At 36.6% G+C, this 25,904-nt stretch overlaps 3 protein-coding genes and 1 long non-coding RNA gene across 4 annotated transcripts; all 4 read right to left on the reverse strand.

Annotated features, from left to right (window-relative positions):
- Window positions 1–1,888: 1,888 nt before the first annotated feature.
- On the reverse strand, window positions 1,889–19,689 carry npdc1a (neural proliferation, differentiation and control, 1a). Its single transcript, XM_056731172.1, has 9 exons — window positions 19,335–19,689; window positions 9,739–9,897; window positions 6,299–6,385; window positions 5,654–5,857; window positions 5,034–5,100; window positions 4,464–4,545; window positions 3,500–3,579; window positions 3,140–3,239; window positions 1,889–2,838 (listed from the first exon to the last, which is right to left on the reverse strand). The coding sequence occupies exons 1-9, from the start codon at window positions 19,423–19,425 to the stop codon at window positions 2,767–2,769; spliced, it is 942 nt and encodes a 313-aa protein (XP_056587150.1). The 5' UTR covers window positions 19,426–19,689; the 3' UTR covers window positions 1,889–2,766.
- Window positions 19,690–20,123: 434 nt separating this feature from the next.
- LOC130408333 (uncharacterized) lies at window positions 20,124–21,198 on the reverse strand. Its single transcript, XR_008904739.1, has 2 exons — window positions 21,073–21,198; window positions 20,124–20,992 (listed from the first exon to the last, which is right to left on the reverse strand). It is a non-coding gene; the product is annotated as an uncharacterized LOC130408333 (long non-coding RNA).
- Window positions 21,199–21,456: 258 nt separating this feature from the next.
- On the reverse strand, window positions 21,457–23,331 carry LOC130408223 (macrophage mannose receptor 1-like). Its single transcript, XM_056731710.1, has 5 exons — window positions 23,079–23,331; window positions 22,900–22,994; window positions 22,635–22,801; window positions 22,104–22,481; window positions 21,457–21,887 (listed from the first exon to the last, which is right to left on the reverse strand). The coding sequence occupies exons 1-5, from the start codon at window positions 23,190–23,192 to the stop codon at window positions 21,457–21,459; spliced, it is 1,185 nt and encodes a 394-aa protein (XP_056587688.1). The 5' UTR covers window positions 23,193–23,331.
- Window positions 23,332–23,674: 343 nt separating this feature from the next.
- Window positions 23,675–25,801, reverse strand: LOC130407706 (macrophage mannose receptor 1-like). Its single transcript, XM_056730865.1, has 6 exons — window positions 25,726–25,801; window positions 25,576–25,618; window positions 25,047–25,433; window positions 24,571–24,915; window positions 24,118–24,492; window positions 23,675–24,030 (listed from the first exon to the last, which is right to left on the reverse strand). Exons 2-6 carry the CDS (start codon window positions 25,604–25,606, stop codon window positions 23,768–23,770), a joined length of 1,401 nt encoding a protein of 466 aa, XP_056586843.1. The 5' UTR covers window positions 25,607–25,618; window positions 25,726–25,801; the 3' UTR covers window positions 23,675–23,767.
- Window positions 25,802–25,904: the final 103 nt, after the last annotated feature.

Raw genomic sequence — 25,904 nt, forward strand, 5'->3', positions numbered from 1 at the left:
ATCTTGTTTATGAAATGAATATACTGGTGATTTTCTGCCACCACATAAGCGATAAGTTTTATGGACATTTCTGTCAAAGCTAAAGCACAATGCAATGCAACATTTTAATTCAGGCGAAAAAGCAGTAAAACATATATGGGAAATTCATTGTTTAATAAATTGTGCCCTATTTTTAAGTTTACAGTGTAGTAGTGGGAACAGTGCTTAACAGAAAACTGGGATTGATTCTACATAACTTCTATATAACACGACTTTATCAGATTGATGGTGTTTTTTGCATTAATTGGATTCTCTGGTTATATGGAGAGACAGTTTTACTCCACCCTTGTTTACACTTGATGCTTAGGTGCAAGTTCTTGAAGATCAAAATCTAAAGCGGAAGGAAACAAGTCTGAGAAAAAGCATTTCACAAACTTCTGCATGCATCTATACAATGACTTGTGATTTATTTCAATTTTTTCACAAACATTTTATCTTCCTCTTATCCATGAGTTCTGGACTATCTGGTTAGGTATCTTATCAATGCCTAAAATGTGCATTATTTCAGTGCTAACTGCTATATTGTAAGCAGGAGTCTATACACCGAGCAAAGCAGCAAAATTTGGATTTAGATTACATTAGAAACAATGTAGTGTTTTTTTGGAATTTAAGTGTTCCATTTAATACACATATGGGTTGCACCACATTCCTTGAGTGCAAATATGTTTAATTGAAACAATGTTGAAACAAGTGATTGTCAAATCTCTTTTATGGAATGAATTTACTGGTCATTAGCCATTAGTTTTATGGACATTTCTGTTAAAGGTAAATCACAATGCAATGCAACATTTTAATTCAAGTGAAACAGCAGTAAAACATATATGGGGAATTCTTTATTTAATAAATTGTGCCGTTTTTTTAAGTTTACAGTGTAGTAGTGGATATATGTGACCTCTTCACTGTGCCCCATTCGCTTTATACAACCTGTCCAATGGCCTTTTGATTGCTTTTGACACCCTGCTGACGACCACTGCCTCTCTCCCCACATATCTTGATCGGGTGGCCTATGGCTGCCTTCCTCACCATTCACAGTTACAATGGCTCTTAATGGCTCTCCCCCATAGGCACCTCATTGAGGCTGGATCTGTGATGGGCTCCTGAACCACACCTTATGGGGCAGTTAAATGGCCCATTGCAGAAAACAGTCTTTACTTGGGGGAGGTTGTCTCATTCTGTCGAGATGGTTGGAGTCGACAAACATACAAACTGAGATTACTTTCAACAAGAGAGCGTTATTTAATGTGGCATGAAGCTACTAACGAAATTAATTTAATTTAATAAATGTAATATTTTTCAGATAGGGTATCTAAAAACTTCCCAAAGCTAAGGATATAGTCAAACATTTACTTTGAATTTTTTTTTAGTTGAAGCAACTTTATCCATCTTGGCTCTTTTTTTTCTTAATATTTGGACCTGTGATGCACAAATATTATTTATTTTGTAATGTCACCTTTAACACTAGTTTTGGTCATCTATCTAAAAAGAGGCTTTAAATAAATATATCATGACATAATCCCTAATAAACATATTTTTATTTTATTTTATCTTTAATCATTTTTATTATAGTCTGAATATTAGCTTTAAAAATATATTTAGACCATCATAACCACTTATATAAATATTTAGAGACAATATTCATTCAATTTACATGTGTAGGTGTGAAATAAGGCATCTTATATATATTTGTAGTATAACAACAGTAGACCTTCAATCTTTACATTTAGAAGTTACTTCCGCAACGCTGGTATAATTTAATTTCTTTGTTTTATAGCTCACATGCCATAATACCATTATCACCACACCAGAAAATAGCTCAGTGTGTATCCTACAAAACAAAAAGAATACTATATTATACTGTTTGTGTTGATTTATTTGATTTATTTACATTAAAGTGACTTGAGGACAAGAACTTCATTATATCTCTGTAGTACTTTTCCATTCCCTGACACAACCTTTTATATAAAATGATTTCGACCATTACTTAGGGATAGACAGAAAATATATTAAGAGAAAAGTGATGGAGAAATATTCTTTCAAATTTCATTGAAGGATGTATAAACAATAAGGAAAATGACAGAACTAAAGTGAGAAATTGGGAGTTCGAAACAGAAAGTCTAATATATTACGTTCTTTAACAACTAAAGGCTGACAATACAGAAAATTATATATCGATCGGGTAAGACAAATAACACTAGAAAATGCGATCGAGACCACTGTGAATTTGTACACAATAATCCCACCACATCACATTTAAAGAGGCAGCGTCAACCAAAAACACTGATTCACAAAAAAAAACCATAAAGCTCAAGGAGCTTTATATAAAATAGCTTTATATATAGATTCAACTCTAGAGAGGACTGATTTGAAAAGGAATGTGACATAAAAGTTTGCAAAACTAAGATGTTGTATAAAGAAAGTGCATTAAAATCCAGTGGAGTTTTCAGTGTGAAAAGTCATTTGTATTTGCGCCTCTAAATGAAAAACTCTCAGCTACTGCTGTGTTATGTTTTATTTTAAATGATTATTTATCTACATCAGGTGTTAAATTATGTTTCCTCTTTAGTTTGTTCTGATGGGCCTGAGCGAGATGTGTTAGCTGAAATATTCCGGGAAAAAAGGAGTCAAACATTTGTTTCCATGTCGTTTCACCCTATTGAGGAATGCTTTAGGCGTGTTAGGTGCATTGTGTATTATAAAAGTATGCAGATGTGTGTGTGTGGATCCAGGTCACTTGTTATTTCTCTGGGAGTTTAAGGTGGAGTCATCAAAAAGTGGGTTCTTCACCTCCATCTCCCCAGTCTACAAAAGCAACCAAAAGAAGCAAAAAATACTTTAAAAAATATAACAACAGATTTTAAATGGTCTTTAAATGATTATTCTACACTTATTATCAAAATAATCATCAATATTTACTGAGAAATTGCAGAGATGTGTTGTCTGAACATGAAGAGATTATTACAAGCAGTTATACAAGTTGTACGGCAAAAGAAAAGCCCAAATGGGTGGTAAGGAGGATGGGAGGATAACTAAAATAGTTCAAGGAATTATAAAAGTTAAAGGAATATAAGAAAGAGAGAGTGATGGCATAACATCTACGCACCGGTGCCAGTCCAGGACACTCATACACAGTGAAATCGCCCTCTTCATTTTCTTCATCCGATGTTGTTCCAGACTCTGAAACTTTAGGCTCCGTTTTGTGCCTGAAACAAAATAATCCATTTAGATGCATGCATTTCTTTTCTAGGGTATATTTTGCTTGGTGTGCAATACAGACAAGAAACAAGGAGGAGAGACCTCTGGCCTTGATACTACCCATGAGGTTTAACAAGAATTTCTAGAACTGCTCATAAGATATCAAACCTTTTGTGGTACTTGAAACCACATAGAAACCACCAATTATTGTGAATAAATGTATTTCTTCTATTAAATTAATTCTAGTATAACTATGAATCATGCTTACTTCTCCATTGAGAGCATCTGCTGTTTTTGATGCTGGTAATGATACATCTGGGCACTGTGAGCCAAAGATTTATCCCCAGACTACAACACAGAGAGCGAAACAATGACAGAGTCAGTCTGATATACTGTACATTCCATACATCTCTTAAATTCAAAAGACATATTGAAGTGAGCTCTCGACTAATGTTAAAGCGGCCCTGCAATGATGTGTCATGCATTCTGACTTCTTAACAATGTTAACCGTGCTGTCTTCTCATGCTTAACCTGGTCAACTTGTCAAAAAACGAGTTGGGCGCATTACGTAGTATTTCTGTGCTCGATACTGGAGACCCTGTGATCGTACAGGTTTCGGAAAGTTCGAACATATAGAACTTTCGCAACAACTTTTCTTAGTCATTATTGGACAATTCTCCCTGAAAAGCCCGCGGCACTGCCACAGAAGAGCAGGAGAAGGAGCATATGCAGACGTAACTTTCACTTGTGTGCAGGAGAGAGAGAGAGAGAGAGAAAGAGAGAGCATATGTTCTCAAAGTTCAGGTGTTTGTTTGTTCACTGCATTTGGGTGATGACGTTATATAAACAGTGGATATAATGCTGGATTTGGAGATAGTTTGAAACTGATATAAGGAACCGTCCTAGCGCTAAAAGATGCCGGACATTCGGTGAGTGAAACTGATGTCTGTGTTTTGTTGACAATTTGGTTCAGCCTACCCCTCCCCCCCCCCTGCAAGAGCCGTATGTTTTCGGAAACAATCGAACAGCTGTATCTATCTTTTATAAATGTGATCAAACTAAATACTCTTCAAAGATACGAAGTATGCAATACTACTCTAGAGGCACTCAAATTAATATGAGATTGGCAGAAACCCTGTGTGTTACGCCCGCTTTAACCAATACTACTTCAATTGGTAACGGAGATAAATACTGCTTTATGGCATTATAGCATTCATGTGGGAGGAGCTTACAGAGGTGTGATTATTACTGGAGCCTGTGGGTTGAGACGAAGGGTAATCCACCTTCTGAGCCAGATAAGTTTCTCTCTGTGACCTGTAAGGAGCAAACAGAAAGCAACAAGAAACACTAATGTTCAACTGGGCATAGATGACTTCAGCTGTAACAACATAAAACAAACTTAACTTCTGCTAGCCCTCCGCAACTGTAAAAAACTTAAATTAAGTACAATTAAATATGAATATGAATTAACATTAATATAAATGAAATATAGAATAAATTGTTATATTATAACCAAACAAAGACCAGAATTTCACTTCGGGCCAGACGCGGGCGTCCGATGAAACCATCTATAAATGCATGCTATCACGATTTCTGTTTATTTCCAATAAATCATTTATCCACAGTTATTTTAACCTCCTTATATTTCGTGTGAAACATTCTTTAATTTGTTGACGTTTATCAGCAAGCTATGCAAGAAACAGCATATGAATTTGAAACTAAGTGGTGTGCATATCATGACATCCATTTCATACTGGCTGAACTAGTCATTTATGAAATGCAAACTAGCAGACTGCTCTTACCGGACCCAGCAGACAGCAGCGAGGATGAGAGCCATAGTTCCCACGATAATGCATAAAGAGATCATCACTGCTTCCATTGAAACAAACGCACACACAATGAGAAGAGAAATTATAAGACGCTGGTCAAAACAAGAACATTTTACATCAGTAAACCCTTCTTTGGGACGCCGAGTGAACCCAACTCACAGCGGCAGAATTTTAAGGCAAATTCTCAGTGGCATTTTAATGAGTGTGGAGCATGAAAATTGATTCTTGTTAGAGGATAAAGAAGAAAATAATAAGTCTTCTTAGATTTAAGAACAAGACATGCTCAATATTAAATGTTTTTTAAATGATAAAACATCATATGACATGATGCTGTTATAATGTCATCTCTGTCTGGGATGTGGGCCAGCCAAACCAATTGATAAAATCCAAACAATTCTACAAACATCCTCTGTTGAACTAAGAAAACTACATTTTACGCACTTTGTTCCCGTCGACTTCCAGGTATATTGTCTTGTTGTGTGTTTCTTAGCAATCTAATCCATAACTTTGCCATTGTTAGCATCATGTTCTATTTGTTGATTTACATGATCAGACAACTAAACAACTTGATCTTATCTGACAGAGATACGTACAGACTAGCAGGCTGTCTTTGGAAGAATGGGGGCTGACGATTGGCCCGTGGCGTTGGGATGAGTCTGTGAGTGGCTTGGGGGGTTTAGGGGTCTTGTGTGTTGGTGTTGATGGGCTGCTGGTCGTTGGCTCTACAGTCGAGTTGGGAGACAGACCGTTTGGCCTCGACTGTGACCGGGATTGTGAAGACGACGGTGAATCAGAACCTGAAAAGAGGAAGACGATAATACAGTTATCTCATAATCTTGAATTCTTTAAATGATTCAAAACGATAATAAATATTTCAATTTTTTTTATAATTCCTCCGGGCTCCTGTTTTCGTAAAGCAGTCATCATTTAGTATCTCATGATCATGAGCGTTTGATTTTCCATCCTCTCTGTGACCTTTACATACAGTTTTGTTCACGATGTTCCTTTTCTTTGCTATTGCAAATGTTTTTCATTGTTGCTGTGTAAAACACTAACGCTTTGGCCACACAGAGCAACCATTATGATTCACAGCCTTTAAGGCGATATATGTAGACCGAAACCGAAACCTGACTTTCACAGAAGAGCGGGCGATGTGCATAAAACGGTTCGTTATAAATGAAGAGCAGTGTGGTCTGTGTGGGCACGCTTCCCTTAACCACAATTTTTGAAGCAGTTACCTGACTGTTTGACTTCTGAAATTTGTTGCTTGGCGATGACAGAGGACAGATAGTCGATTTCTTCATCAACTTCAGGTGGAGAAGATTCTACATATAAAAAAACACAATCATATGTTTTTAGCACATCTATAGTAGAGTGATGACATCAGATCATACTTTCATATACATCATGGTATGGTATAATATATTTATATGGTACAGAATAAAGAAACAAATAATTCAAAACCTATCATATACAGCTGTGGAAAAATGAGAGAGACCGTTTTCTGGTCTCTTTCTTGACTATTTATAGGTATGTGTTTAGGTAAAATGTTCATTTTTGTTTTTAGTTTGTGAACTACTAACCATATTTCTCCCAAACTCAGATAAAATTATTGTTTAAAAAAACCTGGAGAAACAGGTCAAAATAACCTCAAATACTGCAAAGAAAAAAGTTCATATTTACTTTTAAGCAATACAACACTAATATTTGTACATGTATTTAACAAAAGTGTTTTGTAAGTGATAATCTTTTTTTCACAGTTTTAATCTTTCACACTGCTGTTGGATGACTTATGTCACTCCTGAGGTTTGATGCACTGGACGCATGATTTGAATGGCCACATTAGTTTTAGAAATGCTGATGTGAAATGAAAATTTGCAATCCTCTCTTCATTTTTGGCTCGGTTGTATATCATGTAGACGTTCTGAGACCTAAACACTTAGAGGTTATGGACTGTGTGTGTCCTGAGAAAGTTAGAGTGTGTCAGGGCGTTGTTTGTTTTACACGCTTTAAAAAGAATACAAAGACAGCGCATGGTTTAATGGTACGGTTGGCCAGACAGTAAGCTGCATTCCAAGACTATAGAAGACCTTCCCCTGGCAACCAGCCTGACTGTGTGTGTATTTGTGTGTGTGTGGCCAGTGGATGGGGTGATGGGGGAGCATCTCTGCCTTTGCTCATAGTTCTGTAGTAGAAAATAAACATTTTGTATCACATCGTGCATGTGGTAGACACTTTTATCTGAAGTGCATGCAAGCTAGGCATATGACGGTCTCCAAAATGTATCACGGTAATTACTAGACCTCTTACCGTTGTGTATGGTATTAACGTAATGTTGAATTGCAGCGAAAGATAAACTAACTTTATATTTTAAATAATGTTTTATGTAACCTTTATTTAAAAAAAACCTATATATGCTAATAATATGCTACCTGGCATTATTTACAACATTTTTATTCGCCCACATAAACATTATTGTACATAATTAATTGTACATAATTACCGCTGTTGTTCGATTACCAATATTCTTCAAAATTTCTTTGTGAACTTTGCCATATACTTTTTTTGATTATGAGAATTTAGACTAAATAAACCACATGTTTGCTTCAGCCCTTTAGTGCACTAAAGTGATACCAGATTTGAGCTCTTGTTAAAAGCGAAAGTTTATAGTCAGGAACGTATCTGTGTAATCTATAAAAGACTGGCCATCTGCCTTCTGGAACAAGGTAGATGTGATACAACAGCACATATAACTGTCTGCTTTGTTACTGTCTAAACACCCCCACAGGACAAGCTGTATAGTGTCCACCACAGCAGGTGTCAAAGGAGGCGGGACAAAGCATCTGTACTGTAGGAGGGGGGTTGATGGAACTTATATGTGAATCTGTGTTTGTGATTTATCCACTAAAATGGTGTTCAGATGACAAACTGTACATAATGATCTAAACTTGATGTACTCAAGTATTCAAATGATTATGAAATCACAATGATGAGTCAATTCTTACTTAGCGTTGTGAAATAGGTGTGTGTAAGATGTTTTTGTGGCTTGTTTAAAAGAGCCGTTCTGTTACTTTTCTAAATGCTAAATGAATAAATGTAAACGACTGGATGTGTTTTTGTCTGGGCAAGACAAAAAATAAAGACTAAGTAGGCACACCCTAGCAACTATGTCCAACACACAGCATTATGCAAATCAATTGCACGACTCTCAAAATTGTGTAAAAATACAAAAATAACGTGCTTTAATAATACTTATACTTCCCTACATCTGTATTTGCACTTAAATAAATTAAATACTGGGGCAATATTCCTTTATGCTCATGCTAATAAAGCTTTGTTAATTCTCGACAAATATTGCACAAAACGCGTGTCTTGACAAAGAAAAATTATATATTTTTGGAGTTAAGGGATAGCCAGGCAAACATCTTCATTCAAATTTGCATATATTATACTATCATAATACTTATCATAATACTTAAAAAACAAAAAAACATATATCCATATCTTTCTCCAGTTTTAATTACAATTTAATCAATTTTCAATGGTCATATTAATATGAAAATTATGTATTCGTCTCAACTTTATAAACAAAATATGTATTACTTGCAGGTTAATATGTATTACTTGCTGTTGCTGGTTAAGAGTCTTGAACACAAATGTGCTGCCATCTAGTGATGGATTAGGGTAACACATTAACAATTTTTCTGACAGACAAGCTTTAAAGACTCCTCAAATTGCTCACGGATTATGCATGATTCACAAACATATTTAAGCAAAGAGCAAAAATGTAAAACAGTTTCTGTCAATGCGATAATTCATTTGTGCCAGTTCTTCAGTCCTAGCAAGTATTTTCTAACTGAAGTCACGCTCTTCACTGCCTGCCTGTCTCTCTCTTCATGTCTATTCAGTGAAACCAGTATGATACTTCTGATCTACTATGGAGGGATGATAATTTGCCTGAATTAAATATACCAGAAAAATTAACTTCACTTTACCAGCCAATGTTATTTTGCAATAGCAACGATACACAGACATGTCACAAGAGTTTGCTCTGTACACTCTTATACAGCAGGTTACGCCTTAACCCAACAAACTATTGCCCTTTAAAACTTCCTTTAAGATTCTAGTTACACGCCTAAGTCATCTTCCAAACCACCACAAATATGTCTCCAAAGCTTCATGCTTGCAGTACTACGATTGAAAAAAGGAACATGTAGCGAGGGCACTCCTCACATGGACCATTACATTAAATCAGAGGACGCTTACACAGACAGACGCATTCCTGCCTGATTAAATTCAGTCATGTGCCCACGCCACGCGAGGAGAAGAAATGGATTAAGCGTAGCGCTCACCATCAACCCGGATCAAGAGTGAGACAGGGACAAATGAGAACAGAAGCGCAGGCCTGCGCAGGATCTGCGTTTAGGTCACGACATCATTTAGTGATGGTATTAGTCATAGACAGAAGGCTCTGATCATAAACACAGAGCCTTTAGTTTAAAAGAAAGAACTGCTTGACTCACTGTTGGCTCATACATGAAAAGACAGCAACGGATTAGACAATGACATGTCAGGGGATCATCACTCACAACTTATTTGCATGACACCACAGCATCACTATCCGTGAAACTATGAGAAATTGTATGTGATACAGGGGATGTGTGAAGAGATTTCATACCGTAGAGGTGCTGTTGTGGATGATGTCTCCTACGAGCAACACAGTGTCCCATTTTATCTTCCTCCAATGGGAAGAGGCAGGGGCCACAGTGGGAGGAGCCAGGCTTGCAGAAGTGTCGCCCCATCCTGGCACAGTCAATGTGGTTGGGGCACTTATTAGCTGGAATAAAAACAAAACCGAGAAGTCTGTTAAAAGAATAAAGAGTGTAGTATTGCTTTATAGAAATCAACATCAAATTTATCAACAATTTATTCAGATTTTTTTCGCAATACTCTTAAAAAAGATGCTTTAAAGGGTTTTTCGATGCCATACAAGAACCTTTCTGTTTCACAAAAGGTTCTTTAGATGATAACAAAGTAGGACAGAGATGGTTCTTTGTGGAACCAAAAATGGTTCTTCTATGGGATTGCTGTGAAGAACCTTTCAAGCACATTTATTTTTAAGAGTGAACATTCATAAAAAAGTGATACATCAACAATAGGAGTTTAGGGAATTTATTACTCTGAATCAAACATGTACATGAAGTGTTCATCATCACATTTGATGTGTTTGAATGTTTACATGCCTTTAAATCAATATGCATTAGTTCACCAGATGTTACTTACTTCTGCAGTAAATGTTATTCCCCAATAAAATACATTATATATATATATATATTATATATATATATATATGTTCCAAAGCCCCACCTGCATTCAATAACATGTTATGGTTCTTTTATTGGTGTTGTTGTTCCTGAAATATGTCCTGTAGGACATTCATAGCATTTGTTTTAACAATGGCACAGATTGAAATATTGAATCCAGTAAATAGCACCTCTAGATGACAAAACACAGAAGAACACCTGAAATTTGCATGACATAACAACATACAGATGCGGTCGATGGCTTTAATTTACGTGTAGAAGCACAACACGCTTTCAATTCTCAAGCACTTTCATCTCTTAAGATACTGTATTTCAAGTGCCCACTGACATCATCACTATTCAACAATTCAATTCTCATGTCCTTGATTCAAAGAATATCATTCCCTCTAGTGACTTTACAATCAGTAATACATAAGCACACTTAAATGACTCAAATTAGCAGCTTATTCTCAAATTCTCAAAAGTTTTTTACTCAATATCTTCTAAAATGAATATTTTCTCAAATGTATTTCATCTCTCCTCATGTGTTGTAAATCCCTCAATTTCCTCTCTAATTTAAATTCAGTCTCTGTGGGGAGGTTGGGCTCTTAGCGGAGGGTAAAGAAGGAAACTGGGTCAGTAGCAGGTGTGTGTGTTGTGATGAAACCGTACAGGATATTTTATTAAGGATTAAGGCAGTTTATCACAACCCCACTGAAAGAATAACTTATAAAAATGTGAAAGTTTTAGCTGGTTTTATATTGGTTTAGTTGGTCTCCAAATCGATCTTTTTCACACACAGCATTTGCTTTTTAAATCTGTTACAAGATGAACACATCTGCAATCGCTATATTTAATTAAATATAAATTCTATACACTTCAATATTTTTTTTAAAGGAAAAAACTACTACTCGCAAGCTGTTAATGAAGCAGGCATAATGGTTTAAATAAAATGTTATATAAAAAAAAAGTAGAATAAAATGTTAATATTAACACCAATATAAAGTTGATCAGGAGTGAAGACAGATTTGAGAGTGCCTCTTTGTGAGTGCGCGGACGGGTTTTTTGAGCTCCGTTGCCATGGTAACAGCATCTTTTGGACCGAGGTCAATGTAGCACCTTTACCAGGAGTTTTGTAATTTTTGACTGGTCAGTTTCTCTGACATCATCTGGTTGACGTCAGTAAAAACCCACAGTTGTGTGTCATCCTAATGACACATAATGATCCATCCGAAGGATTTTTTACCAATTCATAAGAGTATGAAGCTAGGAACAGCTCGTTCTTATCGGAGATTGGAGCTAAAATAACACCACGACTGCGTAAGCATTAGGGACACGTAAATTGTGTGATTGGTTCCACTAAAACACACGTACACAACTTCAGTCTGACCTGTTGCGTTACACACATTTTTAAATAAAAGGTTATATAGACATTCTTTCTTTGCTTTTCACGGTCAAATTTTTTTACTCAAGTTTTGCTGAACGTGATGCGTTTCTAGGCAGCAATACTTTGTAAAAGAGCATTTATGAATCCATTTAAGAAACTGTTTTTTACAACAACAATAAAAACTACCAAAGTTAAAGCAAGAATTTAGTATACATATAGAAACATAGGATTTCACAAAACAACAGTATCAGTTTTTAAAATAGTAAAATAATATATAGTCAACAAAAGAACTTGAGAGAAGAGAATTAAGAATTACTGAATAATGAGGTGCAACTGTACGTGAGAGATGCACGTTTCTCTGAACGTCCTGCTGAGCTGCCCACCTCCAGACAGTCAGAGAGATTGATTTACACAACCAAACACAGGGAGAAAATCTGATTAGAGCTGTTTTATGACCACCACCCACTTTTCAGTTGAAAGGGCACTCTGACTATTGATCTGCAACATCCTTAGTGTCTCTGGATGGACAGGAGAGATGCTTTGATCGGCAGATAAATCCATCACCAAAACATCAATGACATAAAACTGTTCAAAGTCAAATCTGGCAGAGCTCTTTTTATTATTTTCCGGCTCTCTAAAACCATAATTAAGGCTCTTTGAAATCATGCCAATGTACCCAGCGATCTCATTTGAAACTTTTTGGCTGTTCCTAGAGGAAACTCATACTTATGTTATGACATCAATGGAGTCCTCCTAAATAAACGTACAGGCTGTTATGGCAAAGTAAAAATATATTTTAAATTACAATTTAAGGGGGTCATATGGCACGAATACGTGTTTTTCTGTGTCTATGGTGACACGTTAAATTGCAAAAATGTAATTGTGGAACAAAAGATGCAATCTAAAAGCAATGCTCGCCTAGACCTGTCCGAAACTCCTCGTGTAACCACACCCCCACAAATCTACATCAGTTCGAGGTATGATTTGACTAAGACCGCCAATAGGTATACGCAAGTAAGCTGGGCGTACCTCTCAGTACCATTGCTTTGGAACCTGATCCAAATATGGTAAGAGGCGTTACATTTCAGTTACGCGCTTGCAGTATTCGACCAATCACTACGCACTGGTTAACTAGCCAATCATAGCACGCCTCGCTTTTCAGAGTGATGAGCGATGAGAGGCGGAGCAAAGAGGAGATACAAACATGCACGGTATGTGAAAATACAGTGTTTTTTACCCTTCAATCGTGTAGACACATTGCATTACATCTAAAACAAATGATAATATTCATTTTAGCCATGTTATATGACCCCTTTATAGCTGCCTAGCAATGTCAACTAAGGGTTGGGAATCGAAATATCAATTCCAATTCTGGAATCAGAACTTGATATGAAATCATGACATGATGATTTTTGTGACATGATGATGATAATCCATCAGATTGATGTGTTAGCCTATTGCTTTGGGTCTTTTGTCTTTGTTACTGTACTGAACTGTTAATTTCTTGTTAAAAACTCACATTATTATTATATTATTTGTTATTTATATTACTTAATATGATGATTAGTATTAATCGACTTAAGTTCCAAAAAATGATAATTACGGCATGGTTCATCGGTCAGACGATAGTCTTTCTAAAGAATTTATCCGTGTTGGCAATGATAATATTTGCATTGCTCATTAAACGAGAGAACACAATAAGAAATGAAAGATTGTTGGCACTCAACGGTGTCTTTACTTACGTTTATTAATAATCATTCATTTGGCAGAAGCTTTTATCCAAAGCTTCACATCAGAACTCACACCCTATCACATCAGACTTCTCAAGATGAAAATGCCACCAAAATCTTCGACAGGTCAGCCCCAAATCCAGTGAGAGGAAAAAGATTTGTTAAAGCCTGTCACTGTAAATCGCTGTACATTTGCCGTTCCAAGGAAAATGGCACCCCATTATGTAACAGCATATCTTAATCTGGATGAAAAATGAATATTCTAACCATCTGCTCCTGGCTCAGAAATCATTAACTAGGCCCAGACCAGGAAGAAAGCCAACAGCAGCACAGAATAACACCACGGGAACAGGTACACACTTACGTGGCAACGTGTTCGTTTACTTTGTGAGGGAAGAATGTGAATCATAACTGAGCGACGAATGTTGGAAAATCTGTTGAGAAACAGCTACAGTGGATTGAATCTTCTCAACTGCTTATTTTGCTGCAGTGTTGAGTGATGAACAGGAAGTCAGGGAAGGATAAAGGGAAATTGCCATTGTGTGGACTTCCTGTAGCCCGGCTTAAACTCAAGCAGTGTACCAGCTCTCTTGCCAGCTCAAATGGACTAATCCTTTGCATGAATCCAAACAAACTTCTTAGGGGGCGTTTACGCGAGACATTCTTCCGTCTGAAAACAGTTCAATGGAATGGGACAGAATGTAGAAAACAGTTATAAAAATATGTAGATAAACTACCCAATCTCACAAAATCAGCTGGTCAGACAACTAGTCAACCCTCCAGATACATCCCCATCCCCAATAGCAAATAACCAGATAAATTGTACAATAAACAGATCCTTTCAACATTGTAAGCCATAAGTCTTTCTAAGGTATATAGGCTCAACTAATAAAACTGGTTCTAGTTTCGGCCCATTTGGCACTTTCTCACTGTCATTACTGATTAACTTTCATGGGAATGGTCCTGGGCTGCGGAAACCAAACCATCCAGTTAACGCCCACCACTTTGTTGAGGGCTAATGCGATTACTAGATTGTGCTAAACAGCAATCATGTCTGACAATTGGCATTTCCTTGAGACGTACAAGTATGGTAAAGGCATACTTCATATTTACAGTGCTAATAGCATGCATGAAAATATACAAAATAGGTATGGTAAAGATTTGAAACAGTTGTGCTATCTCACAGATTAATGTTTTTTGAGCATATGACATACATTGCTTCATTCTACGTGAATAGTACATTAAGGAGGTAACTTGGTTAGTTCAATCTAATATCATCACTAAACTTTCTTTGTATATTCATATTCATATTTTTTTTAAATTAATATAGCCACTTTATCTTGTCATATATCCACCAACATATGAAACAAAAATTGTTAAATTAATTTTCTTATTGTTTAAACACATTTTATTCAATCCGTACAACATTTTTTACATTTTTATATTAGATATGCACCAATATATCGGCCAATAATTGGTATCGGTCGATAAAAGCAATTTTTTATGCTGTCGGCTGATTGTTTAAAAACATCTAATGATCAGGGCCGATATAGACAGTCAATCAAAAGAAGACAGGAAAATGCATGAATTTGTGCTCTGTATATAGAAAACGTTAAGAAACATCACCAGTTTGATGTTCAATACTAATCATTATATGAATTAATAACATTCAGAAAGATAAGAAATATACATTTTCATTATCGGTAGATATCACTATGCATATTCGGCTATTGGTATCTTGGAGAAATTTAGTATCGGTGCATCTCAAATTTCCATGTATTATAATGAACACGAATGGGGTAGAAGGTAAGTGTAGTAGTGGAGCACTCTTCATTTGCACAGAGTAATTGATAACAGCTGGTTGTAGGATCATCATTTGAATACTAGCAAAATATTGAATAGTAAGAAGGTCTAAGACACATTAAAGGTTGACAAAAACTGACAATAAAAAAAGAATACTATTCATTTCTTACTATACCTATTAGTGGCCACATTCAGCAATACAGTACGATGGCATAACAGTTCAGATTGAAAAATGGTTCATGCTACATCAGGCTAAGCTTCAGTCAAGGGTCTCTTTGAGCAAATCTAGCTCGTATACCATCATCATTAACAAAAACCTAATCATGACACACATCCTGATTAGTGAGAGAAGCGCACCGGACCGCAGGAAATGAGGTCACAGATTAGCGCCCACACCTTTCAATATCCACAACTTCAAGACAGTCTGGTCAGAGTGCTGATGAAAACCGTCTGTCCAGGGCAATACGTCTTTTTAATTTTGTTTTAAGGGACAGCACAATTCTCCATTATTCCAAGAAGATCCAAATGTACCTTCCGCAACCCAGTAGGTAAACACTGTGTGTTTGCTCAACACCTCAGGGTGTGTTTGGATCTAAGAGTTCATATTCAAACATGCATGTTATGTTTAGTTTCGTCTCAAGCATCTAAGCAGGACACACTTTTGAGCAAGCAAAGCAATATATTCTTAACCTAAGAGAGAACAGCACATACCACTATTCACAATCATAAAAGGAAAGAAAACCAATTAGTCACGACTCACAACCCACTTCCATGAGACATGGCGAATGTATACCTACACTCAAACTACTTTAATTTGGTTTATACACAAAACAATACACCTCAAGTTATTTATTTATAAATGTATACGACTGACGGACTGATGTCAGATGAACAGGAATGTACCTGAATGTACATGAATAGGAAATCTACATATGATACCAAGGCAACCCAGTATTGACGCAGCCGTTTCCTTCTCATCCATGGGAGCGGAATTATTCAGCAATCTGCTAGAGATAAGCCACCAATCTTAATGTTTCCACCCATCACTACGGCAAACCACGGCTACTTTCCACATCTCTGTAGCTCTAGACCCTCACGTCCCCCTGAGAGGACAAGCGCAGGGTCCAATTCCACACAGTTGCCACAGCAACGCTGCTAACCTTTTCTCAATTCACTGCGTCACCTTTGAGAAGAGGGAGTCAGGGCTGAGACTACAACTCACACTATCCACACACATCTTATGTAAGTGCATTACAAAGCAAGAACTGCCACGTAATGAGATGAAAAGAAGAGATGGGTGATCTTTAACAACAGGGTTCCTCTTTATCACTTTCAATTTTGCACTCTGTGGGTTGGGGTTAAAAGCTGTGAAACGAATTTATACTTGCTATCGTGTGTGGACTAAAACATATATTTTCCACTCAATTATGTCAAAGCAGATTTAAAAGGCAGCATGTAAACTGTGTCGTCTGTTGATGTAGAGAGATATTAAGAAATTGAAAAAGTGTGATATGTAAATTTTGGCCGATAACGACAGCCGATATTTGTTCAACATTGAATGCCGATAACCGATATATTGGCCGATAAACAGTATCTAAGTTTACTGTAACTGAAAATGTTTTATTCACCGAATATCTTGTACCAAGCCTTCTTTACACTAATGAAAGACTGTAACTTTTTTACTTTTCTGGTATAATGTTTATTTAATAAACAAATTAAATATTTCCTTCCAGAGCAAACTAGAACATTTCTAAAAGTCTAACAGACTCAAGACAGAAAGCATTCAGACAGCAGTCTGATTCAAACAATATGCTATTGTTTCTATAATTTACACATTCATAAATATCTACATACTACATCGACAATGTTTTGAAAGAGCAGTAAGTAAATAATCACGACGGAAAGACAGTGCTGTACTGTATTGTAACTGTGAGCAGCGTGCAGCTGAAGTGGTTCAACTAGAGGAAATGATTAATAACTTAATGGCTATAATACTTTTGCCTAAATTTAATTATCGGCCGATACCGATAATATTCAAAATGATCATTTATCGGCCGATACTGATATGGCCGATAATTTATCGTGCATCCCCATTAAAAAGATGGATTAAAAGAGTTTGCAGTTCAAAATAAAATAGGACAGAAAACAAAACCTTTCCTGGTAACTTAACAACATCTCCGTGTTCAAACTGTATGATCGTGCATGATGAATAAAAATTAACAAAGACACACACATAAAACTGTTTTTAAAGTAATATAGTTCGTGAATTGCACTATGGACACAATTGCAATTATCAAAGACTGGGTTTTATAAACTCTTCGGGTGGCTTTGTTCACCTGTGCAAAACAGACTTAATTATTCTGCTCACCATCTGTGAAATGACTGCATGGCCAACGGCTGTAAACAAAGGCCTGTCTTCCTGAGAGGAAAATAAAATCTACGCTCGTGATCTGAGGGAGGTAAACACCGAAGGCGGACTCTCTTTTCAGGAGCGACACGGTAGGGACAAACAGACAATCTACTTTAGAATGGAAAACGTTCATAAACACTCATAAAACGCCACTGGGAGATGAGATTAGATAAGAGAGATAAAGAGGGGAACACAATCTTTCCATAGCTCAGTCTCTGGACGTGTTAGGCTTCACTGAAATTCACAGAATACTTGCACCTGTTGATATTTAAGTCCATAAAGTCAATGTCAGTCATATGAATGGTAAGACTTTGTTTGATCCCGTTCACGAACAATAATACATCTTTACGCTTAGGATAAAAGTGTCCATTAGGAGTCATTGGGTTTTTCAAATGTTGATGGAAATATTTAGGGTTGATAGCTGATCCAGTTTTATAAAAGTGAAATTTGGTCAAAAAAGTAACATCATGACCTAAAAACTATTGTGATTCGAAGTGTGATGTGATCAACATTCAAAACGTAATATTCCTGCTCAAATTAGGTATGTTTTTACTTTGATAGAGATGTAAGTAATATAGCTGACAGCATTAGCTAATAGCCAATGTAATGCACAGAAATGTAAAATGATGTAACAAAAAGTTTGCATTGTGCCAATGTCCACCTGACATAATTCCCACAGATGTCAACAAGAAATGCAAGGACGTACGAAAACACACATCACACAATTCATTTATCACAAAGCCTACAACGAACCCCAAAATCTAAATGTAAACCATTGATCAGAACACTTCAAACAAATGCTTAATAAAGTACAATACAAGGTGCCAAAACAAGATGTTCAACCTGTAAAACATTAGCAATAAAAATCATAAATGTGATCTCTTTAATGTCTCAAGTGTTTCTCACAATTTTTTTTATGAGATTAAATGGAAACTGTTAATGTCACGCAAGGTTTTAGAAAAGATCTCAACAGTATCTTAATCTATCTGTATTCAGATTTTTCAAGACACCAATGACCACAATCTAATGTTGGATAGTTCAACATAAACTTGAATAAAACATGAAAAAATGTCTCATCCATAACCCAGTTCACTAATATCTCCAAATGAATAATGTAGCTCTCTTGGTGTAATATATACGGAAAATACTGAAAAATAAAACAACTTCTATAAAGGTTTTACAAGTAAACACAAACAGCGTTTTAAATTTTCGGATAAAAGCATTATCTTAATTAAATAAACTGGAAAGCTAATACCAGCATAATAAGGAAATTCCCTTCAATTTTCCTTGTTTGTTTCACCTGCACTGGTTCAACCGGATCTAAGTTTACACATTGACAGATCCTGCTGCATCAAATTGGTAAACTTGGCATTCACACAACCACAGATATGTAATAAAATAAACAACTTGACCAAACTAAAGAAATTCATAATGATGTAAACTTTAAGCATTGGAGGTCAACGGTTGCAACTGGATGCAACAGAAGTTACGCAATATAAAGTCATTTTCAAGCACTTAAAGATGCTTTTCTTTGTCGTGTATTAAGTATACATTTTAAAAAGATTCCCTGTGCTTTAAAGAGTTGACAAAAGCTACTTTGTTGCTACCATATGTCAGAGAGCTAAAGAGTCGTGACGTTACCTGGCATACCCGCACCGACGCCCGCGAGGATTACGCAGAGCAGGACCCCGGGCAGCAGGACAGAGGCCCGGGATCTCTTAAAAAACAACATCCTTCTGTGCTTCTCAAGTCCAGGACAGCTTATGGAAGCTCAGGGCTGTCATTATCTCATTTGTTTAGGTAGGATAGACTAGAAGATGGAGAGGGGCAAACCGGCCCGAATAAAAACGGGAGCAACTCAAGTAGTGTGCTTGGCAGCCTGAGCCAGTCGATGATAAGCCGCTGTTCTGTTCATGTGGTACAGAGCTAAAGATAGAGGAGAGAGATCGCTGCAGGGAGGAGGAGGAGCACCTCCTCTGATAGACACACTACGCGCGCGCCAGTGGCAGGATGAAACAGTACGTGACGCAATGACGCAGCTGACGTATGACACGGGTTTTTTTAATCTCAGGTGAGGGAACATGTCGTCACGAAACCATTTTTTGTCATCTAACAAATTCAAAATTAAATTATTTCCTAATGTAAACTTTGTGTTATTATTTCTGTGACGATCTTTATGTCAGTTTTTCAATGAAGTATTTTTTTTCTATTGTTTTCTTGTCTTTTTTTCTTGACTATAAAGAAAAACACACTCAGCATTTGAGCTTTCAACATAAAAACATTTGTTTTAAGGTTTTATACCAGTTTGATGGCTTAACTATTAACTTTCAAATGCACTGTCAAAATATCACAAAAAACCTTTTATTGTAGTAATTGGTTTTCAAAGAATGAAATAAATTTATACTTCATATAAACACAACATATTCTGGCTAACGGTTGCTTAATGATCAAGTTTTAATGAAATAGTGTTCTAAGGCTCACACCCAAAAACCATGAAAAAATCAAAATGAGAACATATATTTACATTTGACCAAAAAGCCCAGAGATAAATGAATATGCATGTGGTAAAATCAATCCCGGGTAGCACTACTATAGTTTAGGAAAATGTTTAAAGGGTCATATGGTGCAAATACTTGTTTTTATGTTTCCTTGGTTGGTTGCCCATGCATGTATTAGCACCTAAAATTGCACAAATGAAGGTCTCGGAACAAAAGATGCATTCTATCTAAAAGCGATTGCTCAACAGACCTGCCAAAAACGCCTCGTGTAACCACACCCCCAACAATCCACGTCAGTTCGTGGTATGATTTGACTAAGACGCCCAAATCTATACGCAAGTAAAGTTGGCGTACCTGTCAGTACAATTGCTTTGGAACCTGATATTCCAAATATAGTAAGAGACTTTACATTTCCGTCACACGCTTGCAGTATCCGACCAATCACTACGCACCAATGAACTGGCCAATCAAAGCACACCTCGCATTTCAGAGCGATGAGCTTTGTAAAAAATATGCGCATTTCAGGGAGGCGGGGCAAAGAGGAGATACAAACATGCAAAGAGCGTTTTTAACCTTAAATCGTGTAGGAAGGGGTATCTTTTTAACTCGTTCTTGAGAAGCTAAAAATAAAATAACAATAAAGGCCACTTAAACAACATTAAAAACAAATTACATAAAAGCTTGTAGTACATTGAAGTAATATTAAGTACAGAGTCCTTACAGAGAACCGATATCTCTATAGTTTCTCAAGCGCATGGTGAAGTTGCCGGGTACTCCTCCTCTGATCAGCTCCTGTTTTAACTAAAAAGATATGGTTGGATTTTTTCACATGCCAATGTTATTTAGAAATGTCTGTTACACAGTGACACAAATGAACTTACTTGATCAATTAACTGTTCAATCTGAGACTGAGACAAATTTTCTTTGCCTAAAATGTTCGCTCTCAATCCACTCACTAGAAATAAAGAAAACAAATGGTTATTATTGACTTTAAAACTGTTTTTTACATTCACATTACAAAAAAATATAGTAATTTGGTAATAAGAAATCATTCGGAATATGTGCTGCTTAAAACAAGATTTTTTTTAAGGTAAAGAAATAGAAGAAAATTTCCACAACACATACCATACTTATCTGAAATCCATGGTCATCACATACACCAAAAAGACAAAAATAGAGATAATATTAGCAAGCATGTATATCCTCATTAACAAATACCCATTTTATTTAATCTTGCTTGATTCTGTGTATCGCAGACAAGGTGGTTACTTGTTTATTTCATTATATAGAAGGTAGATGATCTCACCCCTGTAGCAGAAGAAAGGCAATTGGTCAAAGCAGCTCTCATCTGTCCAGTGACCAAAATATTTTAAAGACACAGCTGTGCAGTGTTGAGAACCGGTCAGACCAGGAATGCTTAAACCATTATCTGGTTCTGGATAAATCCATGACACCAAGTGTGTGAATGAAGAATTGCTTTGATCTGACCACAGTTTCATCCTGTGTAGACCAATCCACACTTTATCTTCATCATTTTCCTCTGTAATTTCAACGAACATCCTCAGTATCAGTTGACGCTCTGTTTTATTTGTCACACTGGCCAGATCTGTGTAAAACTCCCTGCAGTGCGTCTGAGCTTCACTCCAGGTCTTTCTGTGATATACACGAACATACTTCTGAGAGGCATTCTCTCTGCCTAAAGAAAACACACATTAGTTAGTGCATCCATTTTTAAATTAACCTTGTAATAAATGTAAGTGAAACCTTTTTATACAGTTTCAACAAAGGTTTGAGACCATATTGGAAATGCTGTAATTTGTATATTGAAAATATTTTTTGTTATCAGACTGTTTGGTTTTCGGTGGAAAAATAAGTGTGCATTAAAACATATGATCTAAAGAAATTATCTTACCATCAAAACAAACAAACATTAAGTATATGTCACATGAGACATCAAACCAGCTTCCATCAATTACATTCATATAAACACACAGTTCATTTCCATCGCTGTTGTCTGGTTGATGATTCCAGTTTCTGAAATTTCTCTCTCCTTTCAGATAGAAGTCATCATGATCCAGTGACCATCTCCAGCTGTTGACATCATCATACTGTCCAATCCAGGCTAAACCATCGTAACTCATATTAACTGTGTTCATAACACTGTTCATCTCTGTCATGTTATCAATGGTGGCCAGATCAATGTAATTCTGTCTGCAGTATGTCTGAGCTTCAGACCAGCTCTTAGACTCTGATATAAAGTGATACTGATGGGATGATGCCAAAGAGGACCCTGTGGAGAATGAAGACTGTATGAGAGGATTTTTAAAGACATTTGAAACGAATGAGAGCAGATCTGAATATCTAATAAACACTAGTAAAAACTCTGAAAAAAGTCAGGGTCATAAAAACGTTTTGTTCTTATGTATATGATAGATTAACTCACCACTGTGACAAATGAAATATAATTGATAAAAGCAATTTTCATCCGTCCATTCTCCAGCATCACTGAATGACACAGCAGTGCAGTGTTCACTGCCTCCAGCATTATTCGGCTCTCCTGACCTCCAGTTACTGAATGTAGAGTTACTCTGATCAGACCAAGATCTAGTTCTGTACAGACCAATCCAAACACCATAATAATAATTATTCAAGTTATTCTGGAGAAGGGATACGATCATCTGGTTTTCAGTCTCATTTCTGATACTGACAAGGTCTGTGTGATGTTCTCTGCAGTAATTTTGAGCTTCCTTCCAGTTTTTGGTGTCTTTAACATGCACATAACTGACACTGGCATTCTGTCTTCCTGCGAAAAACAAGTTGATATCATGGTACATTATATATAAGTGTTATGATATAACATTGTAAGACAGTTTACAGCAGTTCTCACCATCATAACAAATAAAGGAGGTTTTAGCTGAGCAGAAGGTTTCTTGCCATATTCCCTCATATGACACGGACACACAGAGACTCTGTCCATATGGGTTTCTTTGTTCCTCGACATTCCAGCTTTCAAAACCTCCTCCTAACTCTGTGTTTCCTAGAGACCATCTCCAGCTGTTTAGATCGTCATACTGTCCAATCCACACCGAATCTGATTCTAAACCATAAATCCCTCGTACGGTTCTAATGAGTCTGTTCATCTCTCTTATGTTATCAATGGTAGCCAGATCAGTGTAATTCTGTCTGCAGTATGTCTGAGCTTCAAGCCAGTTCTTTTCCACAGATATGAAGTGATACTGACGGGATGATGCTAATGCTGTCAAGGTAAGAAAAAATGAGGTCAAACTGATGGAGAATGCATAGAGACTCTGAGAAGATACTTATAAGTTACACAATTTATAAACAGAGAACATTTTGAATAACAGAAATGTGTGAATAATTTAATTAAGGTCTATCATTATTAGCATGTTAAAAATACCCCACAGAAAAAATAGACTTAAAGGTGAGAATAACAGAAAAAACTTATAAGGAACTTACTGCTGTAGCAGAAGAAAGGCCTGATGGAAAAACAACTCTCATATGTCCATTCACCCCATTCGTTAACTGAAACTGCTGTACAGAACTGAAAACTATTCTTCAATTCAACCGATCGACTGAGCTTTGTATGAATCCTTCTGGTTTCCAGTTTTGATAACTGGAAAGAGCATGATTTGACCAAATCCTGTTTCTGTACAGACCGATCCAGAACACACCACCTTCACTGCTAATGAATCTCTGATTCTCAGTCAGGTTTCTCATGTTGACGAGATCTGTGTGATGTTCTCTGCAGTATCTCCGAGCTTCTGTCCAGGTGCGTCTCGCAGTAACTTTGATATATCTCTGTGTTGCATTCTCTCTACCTGTGATATGAAATATATGCTCATTAGGGTCACTGATAAAGTAAAGGCATAATGTGTTATCTAAACAGGTGAAATGTTGTAGCCTACCGTCAAAGCAAACAAATGGAAGTGTGTTGTCACATGAGGAATCAAACCAGCTTCCATCTTCTACATCCATGTAAACGCACAGTTCATTTCCCCTATAGTTGTCCGGTTGATGATTCCAGTTTTTGAATTCTCTCTCTCCTTCCTGATAGAAACCAGAATCATCCAGTGACAATCTCCAGCTGTTGACTTCATCATACTGTCCAATCCAGGCTGATCCATTATAACTCCCATTAACTGTGTTCATCACACTGTTCATCTCTGTCCTGTTATCAATGGTGGCCAGATCAGTGTAATTCTGTCTGCAGTATGTCTGAGCTTCAGACCAGCTCTTATTCACTGATATAAAGTGATACTGACGGGATTCCAGTGCAGTCGCTGTTAAAAAAAATACATTTTTGATAATTCTATGATTATTCATTATTTAATTATTCTTAGTCTGTTGGTGGTACTCACCACTGTAGCATATGAAAGGTAACTGATAATTGCAGTTTTGCTCCGTCCATTCTCCAGCATCACTGAATGACACAGCAGTGCAGTTTTCACTGTTTCCAGCATTATTCGGCTCTCCTGTCATCCAGTTAATGAATGTAGAGTTACTCTGATCTGACCGAGATCTGGTCCTGTACAGATCAATCCACGAATCATAATAATTTTGCAAAAGATAGAGTATCTTCTGATTTTCACTCTCATTTTTGACACTGACAAGGTCGCTGTGATGCTGTCTGCAGTAACTTTGAGCTTGAGTCCAGCTTTTGGACTGGCTAACAGGAACATAACTTTCACTAGCATTCACTCTTCCTGAAAGATTTACAATAAATATTAAGCATTATAGACAGAGACTGGTGCAGCACCTTTTCATTTTCATAGTAAAAACCGAAATGTGTGTTTTGTGATAGTTTTATGAAATTTAATGTATCATGAATGCTCACCATCATAGCAGACAAAAAAGTATGCTGTGCTGCAACTCTTTGCAATCCATCTCCCATTCTCAATATTCACACAAAGACTTTGTTCTCCATTATTCCCAGGTCCAGGGTTATTCCAGTTCCTAAATAGTTTTTCTCCTTCTTTAAAGAAATCCTTGTCCTCTAGAGTCCATTTCCAACTGTTCAGATCATCATAGAGTCCAATCCATGTCAGATCAATGGAGTTATAGTTATCCATGATGTTGAGTAACTTCTCCATCGCTTGTTCATTTTCAACGGTGACCAGATCAGTGTATTTATCTCTACAGTAGCTCTGAGCTTCTGTCCATGTCTTCTTCTCATTCACAAAGATATACTTAAGTGCAGCGCATAAGGCGAGGATCGTGAACCCTGCAGATTTCATTATTAAAGCATAAAAATAATGGGATAGCTTCAGTCTTTTTAACATCAGCTCTTATATATTATATATATTGATATATAAGTCACCCAAAATCACAGTAAACCATTCTAAAGTGTTGTAATTTTGACTTACCTGAGAATAGACGGAGGGGAAACACAGCCATAATTAGTTTTGCCTGGTTTAAGGGAAGAACAAGAATAATGGTTAGTTTCATGTTCTTTATGTTTGATGTAATATTAGAAAATATGAGAACGAATTTCGTGAGAGGAATAGTTCGCTTACTCCGAAGGCTTTAAGATGTGTGTGTGGATCGGTTCCTTGTGTGGCCGTTTTTCAGTTGCAAATCTGGGTGGATGCGATCAACCCCATACATGAAGAAACATGTGTGAATAAATAATTACCAAAAATGCATGAATCAAACTGGTTAAACTACAATGACACAGTCATTGCCCAATGTGGAT

This window comes from Triplophysa dalaica, chromosome 19, assembly GCF_015846415.1.
Source record: "Triplophysa dalaica isolate WHDGS20190420 chromosome 19, ASM1584641v1, whole genome shotgun sequence".
Lineage (NCBI taxonomy): Eukaryota > Metazoa > Chordata > Actinopteri > Cypriniformes > Nemacheilidae > Triplophysa > Triplophysa dalaica.

Bases quoted from the DNA above. Each gene is read 5' to 3' on its own strand.
- npdc1a (XM_056731172.1), bottom strand. From the start codon at position 19,425: ATGTTGTTTTTTAAGAGATCCCGGGCCTCTGTCCTGCTGCCCGGGGTC. The intron at 3,240-3,499 runs GTAAGCATGATT...ATTTTGTTTCAG, and splicing joins CAGATGCTCTCAATGGAGAA to GCACAAAACGGAGCCTAAAG. The intron at 2,839-3,139 runs GTGCGTAGATGT...TTGCTTTTGTAG, and splicing joins AGTGTCCTGGACTGGCACCG to ACTGGGGAGATGGAGGTGAA.
- LOC130408223 (XM_056731710.1), bottom strand. From the start codon at position 23,192: ATGTCGAGGAACAAAGAAACCCATATGGACAGAGTCTCTGTGTGTCCG. The intron at 22,995-23,078 runs GTGAGAACTGCT...TGTTTTTCGCAG, and splicing joins CTCCTTTATTTGTTATGATG to GAAGACAGAATGCCAGTGTC. The intron at 21,888-22,103 runs GTAAGATAATTT...TGTTTTCTTTAG, and splicing joins AATGTTTGTTTGTTTTGATG to GCAGAGAGAATGCCTCTCAG.
- LOC130407706 (XM_056730865.1), bottom strand. From the start codon at position 25,606: ATGGCTGTGTTTCCCCTCCGTCTATTCTCAG. The intron at 24,916-25,046 runs GTGAGCATTCAT...TAAATCTTTCAG, and splicing joins CTTTTTTGTCTGCTATGATG to GAAGAGTGAATGCTAGTGAA. The intron at 24,493-24,570 runs GTGAGTACCACC...TTTTTTTAACAG, and splicing joins ACCTTTCATATGCTACAGTG to CGACTGCACTGGAATCCCGT.